The 3821-nt window shown below is 43.3% G+C and overlaps 1 protein-coding gene across 4 annotated transcripts in view; it reads right to left on the reverse strand.

Annotated features, from left to right (window-relative positions):
* LOC107722686 (alpha-2-macroglobulin-like) overlaps positions 1-3821 on the reverse strand; it is an 11970-nt gene that overhangs the window by 468 nt on the left and 7681 nt on the right. For all 4 annotated transcript variants that reach the window (XM_016531153.1, XM_016531154.1, XM_016531152.1 and 1 more), the window contains exons 18-33: positions 3365-3485; positions 3048-3273; positions 2845-2968; positions 2645-2766; positions 2523-2574; positions 2343-2426; positions 2081-2257; positions 1880-1955; positions 1640-1796; positions 1489-1563; positions 1226-1388; positions 960-1144; positions 668-889; positions 460-581; positions 267-348; positions 59-142 (exon numbers count right to left, since the gene is read on the reverse strand). In XM_016531153.1, coding sequence (XP_016386639.1) covers positions 59-142; positions 267-348; positions 460-581; positions 668-889; positions 960-1144; positions 1226-1388; positions 1489-1563; positions 1640-1796; positions 1880-1955; positions 2081-2257; positions 2343-2426; positions 2523-2574; positions 2645-2766; positions 2845-2968; positions 3048-3273; positions 3365-3485 — 2072 coding nt within the window. The remainder of the gene's footprint in view (positions 1-58; positions 143-266; positions 349-459; positions 582-667; positions 890-959; positions 1145-1225; positions 1389-1488; positions 1564-1639; positions 1797-1879; positions 1956-2080; positions 2258-2342; positions 2427-2522; positions 2575-2644; positions 2767-2844; positions 2969-3047; positions 3274-3364; positions 3486-3821) is intronic.

The raw sequence follows: 3821 nt of genomic DNA on the forward strand, positions 1-3821 counted from the left end.
ACACACACAGCACACAAGAATATGGCAGCTAGAGATTATACCCAGTGTACAGTCTCACCTCTTTCAGATACACTAGGACATGATCATCTCCAGCATCAACCCGCTCCACTAGCGGGCCAAATGAATTGGGAAGAGATCCAAGCTGTTAACGGGGGGGGGTCGTTTAGATACACAATTACATCTGGAGGAGCTTCAAGCATCTTGGAACTTTCCAAATCATCTTTTAAAAAAAAAAAAATAAATAAAAAAAAAAAACACCTACGAACCAGCGACATATTTGCCGTGAAACCTGACAGGATCTTAATGTCCACTAGAACCATGTTAGTGCTAGATTTTGGGCCATCATATCTGAATGAAGGTGAGGAAATGAGGTTTAGTCAACAAGAACAAAAAAGCAGCATACCTTTTTAAGAGTCAAACATGAGCTTGTTTCAAAACAAAGACAAAAGTTATTCTTACTTCACCGTGAAGTTCAACATGAGATTGGCTCCAAGTGGTTCACAGTCTCCAGTCACCTTTACTTCGATGCTCAGTGTCCTGGCTACTTTAATGGGTGTTGGGATGTTGTAGAAACACGCAACCTGCATTATGTGCACAAAGCCAAGTATACACCGAGTATTAAGACATGCACAACAGAAACCGAAATAGAGGGGGTGAAGGTACAGACCTGCACAGACACACAGGTGGATCCTGTTGCTCTGACACTATATTCGCCTGGAAAGTTATTTAGCAGCTTCTCCCGATACAGCAGCCTGTTGTTCTGATTCACGTCAAAGCTATAAAAGTCTCCTCCTACCATGGAGGACTGTACGGTAACAGTGCTGGAACCAGCCAAGCTGAACACTTGAGTGGCATACACTGACAGAGCCTGAAGAGCCACCACAGTGTCCTAAAACCAAGCACCAGATTAAAAACTGCACTCATATAAATGACTGCACTCATGTTTGGTGGTCAGTCACCTGGGTGGAAGAAAAGCCTCCATAGGGATTCTGCTGGGCCACAAGCCAGTTGACAATGCGGTTAGCATAGCCCAGAATAGCAGTCGTGAGAGGCTGTACAGAGAGAACCGCCAGCAGTACATAGGAGCTGATCTCCACCGCCAGAGTGTCACCAGATGTAGTCTGAGACCAGTGGAGCTTAGTGCCTTAAGACAAGACGGGGAGAGAAAGTTGATGCCAAAGAACCGAATGAACAAAACCTCAAACAAGAGACTGGTAAATATCACCTTCAGAAATTTCACGGTTGTTCAAGGTTGTTAAAAGCTGTGCTCGAGTGCTGGTTTCTCCAGCCAGACTGAAGGTGTAAGCGAGCAGTGCGCTGGCGTAAGTGTTTCCCAGGTTCCCAACAACAGGCCTTAAGAATGACAGAGCATTGGTAATGACAGGATCCTGAAAAAGGATAAAAAAAAAAATGAACAATAAAAATCAGAAAACTGCCAGAACAGGAAGATCTACAAGGAACTCCTACGACTACTGGTGATGTTTTTACCGTGAGGGGGACACCTAGTTCAAGCAGTGATGCAGTGATGTAGGCAGTCATGGTCACGTTATCATCAACTCCACCCTAAAACACACCAGCATATGGATTAAAAACCACTGACAACGTCCATATTGTACAGTCCATTTGATAACATGCATACCTTCATGTCGTTGTGGTACAAAGTCCCCTGTTGCATGAAACAGCCATTTGAATCTTGCTGGCTAATTAACCAGTCCTTCGCACTCTGAAGGACATTTGGATCGATGAATACAAAGCGTGTCGCTAGACCAAAAGACCTCAGGACAAAGGTGGTCAACCTGGCCATGGAAGTTTCAAGTCAAACTGAACTTACAAACCGTTGGTGACAAAAAGGATACTTAAAGAACAGCATAAAACGCACCATGTGTTCGATTCATCGTAACCAAACGTGCTGTATGAACCGTCACTGTGCCTGTAGTTCAGTTGTCCTTGGTATCCTGTTCAGGTCAAAAACACATGTGGGGAGCTTATTAAAGTATGACAGATACAATGGGAAGTACAGACTGAATGTCCTTAGGATTTAAGTCTCCCTAGCTTGCAAAACGTATCTGCTCATCTATACCTCTTTGAAGGTAGCCTGTAGCGGTCTGTCGAATGGCTGCTGTGAGTTGCTCTGTGGCTTCCAGGTAAAGCAGGATGTAAATATTTGGAGCAAGAACAATCATATTCTGTTCTCCACAGCCATATGGCATCTGTAATAACCCATCCAGATTCTTCAGGGCACGACCCATTATGTCTCCTACAAGAGCAAAAACAAAACCTACATCAGAAATGTTATTCTGCCAAACATCACGTGTCAGTTTCTGCTCAATTAAATGATTTGCCAAGGACTGAAACGGAGCATCTGGCTGATCCAAGAACCACATTTGTTGGAAACGTCAGAGTCACGTCTTCAGAAAGAATGTTTCCTGCAGACCGAACAGAAGGGATAAGCATTGAAAACCAGGCTAATATTTGGCAGTATAAGAAGAATGTATTTGGGAATCACTGAGTGCAAAACAAACCCTTTGGACACAGTAACCAACTGTGGGTGTTTGTCCTTTCAACTCCTTCAGGCTATAAAAGCAATAAAAACGTAAACCGTAAAGCAGCATGAACAAGCTCCAGAAAACTGGTTAACACTTACCAGAACAAGTAGACTTCGAGTGACTACATCAATGCGTCCCCTCATTGGCAGAACCACAACTTCAGTGCCACATAGAGTCCGAGATGGTTCAGCTGAAGCACTGACAGTCACATTGACAGGTCCTGCAGTGACAGACAGGAAGTGAGCAACATCTCACACTTATATACTTCAAATTTAGAAACATATGAGCCAAAACTGACCAAGAACAGAAGCTGAGAGAACCCATTTGAAGGTTTTTCTCCCATTGGCACAGAGACAGGACGAATATGGTTCATTAAATGGTCTAAGAGTGAAGGCCGAGGATGTAGCTGGAGTTACTTTAACCTGCCAATGAACACCAGTGCACATGGAGCTAAGATATGGGACCTATAGAGAACCATTATATAAAGAAACCATGACAGACCATGATGCAGTTGGACAGATAGTTGAAGACCGTTGCCTTCAGCTCAAAAGACTCTCCACGGATGATGGAGTAAGGCAGGGAGAGCTCCAGGAAGAAGGGCTGGAAGACAGTCAACTGAACTGGAGGAGCCAAGCCGAAACCTTTGGAGGACAGGCAGAACGCCTCCGTCTCCCATGTGGTGATGGTGTCAGGAACCTTGAGAGAAACTTGTGTGGATCCAGTGTCTCTGAAGAGAGGACACCACAAAACATAAATAAGAGGGGACAGGAGAGGTAAATTCTCAACTACTGATATAACACAGGAGATGCTTCACTAACCCCACTTGAGTGAGTTGCCAGATCCATGTTTCTGGAAAGTAAGTCCTGATGGTCATGTCAAAAGAGGAACTGTCTCCACTTTCTGCTACAGCAGCAAGAGCCACTTCAGGTTTTAGAAAGGCTACAGGATGACCAAAATACATACATTAAACACAGAGACAAAGCTAATAATACGAAGCCTGCAACAACCAATTGAGGTTTATCGATTTATCAAGATTAGATAAATCAGGTTTGTGCACCCTGCTAGGAAGAACTCTCTTTGTGCATTTAACATTAGAAAGCTCAAAATAATCCATGTAGCTCCAAATAGTACATCTACTTGGTTCTTGCATTTAGATGCACTTTAAATCTGGAACTACAAAACCCCCAAAAATGCAGACATTAGTTGTGCCTGTTAGTCTAAAAAAAAAAAAAAAAAAAAAAAAAGTCCATTTTTTTTTTTACTATGCAGGGTGTA

The sequence above is a fragment of the Sinocyclocheilus rhinocerous genome, unplaced genomic scaffold (assembly GCF_001515625.1).
Source record: "Sinocyclocheilus rhinocerous isolate Xijiao unplaced genomic scaffold, SAMN03320098_v1.1 scaffold2169, whole genome shotgun sequence".
NCBI lineage: Eukaryota > Metazoa > Chordata > Actinopteri > Cypriniformes > Cyprinidae > Sinocyclocheilus > Sinocyclocheilus rhinocerous.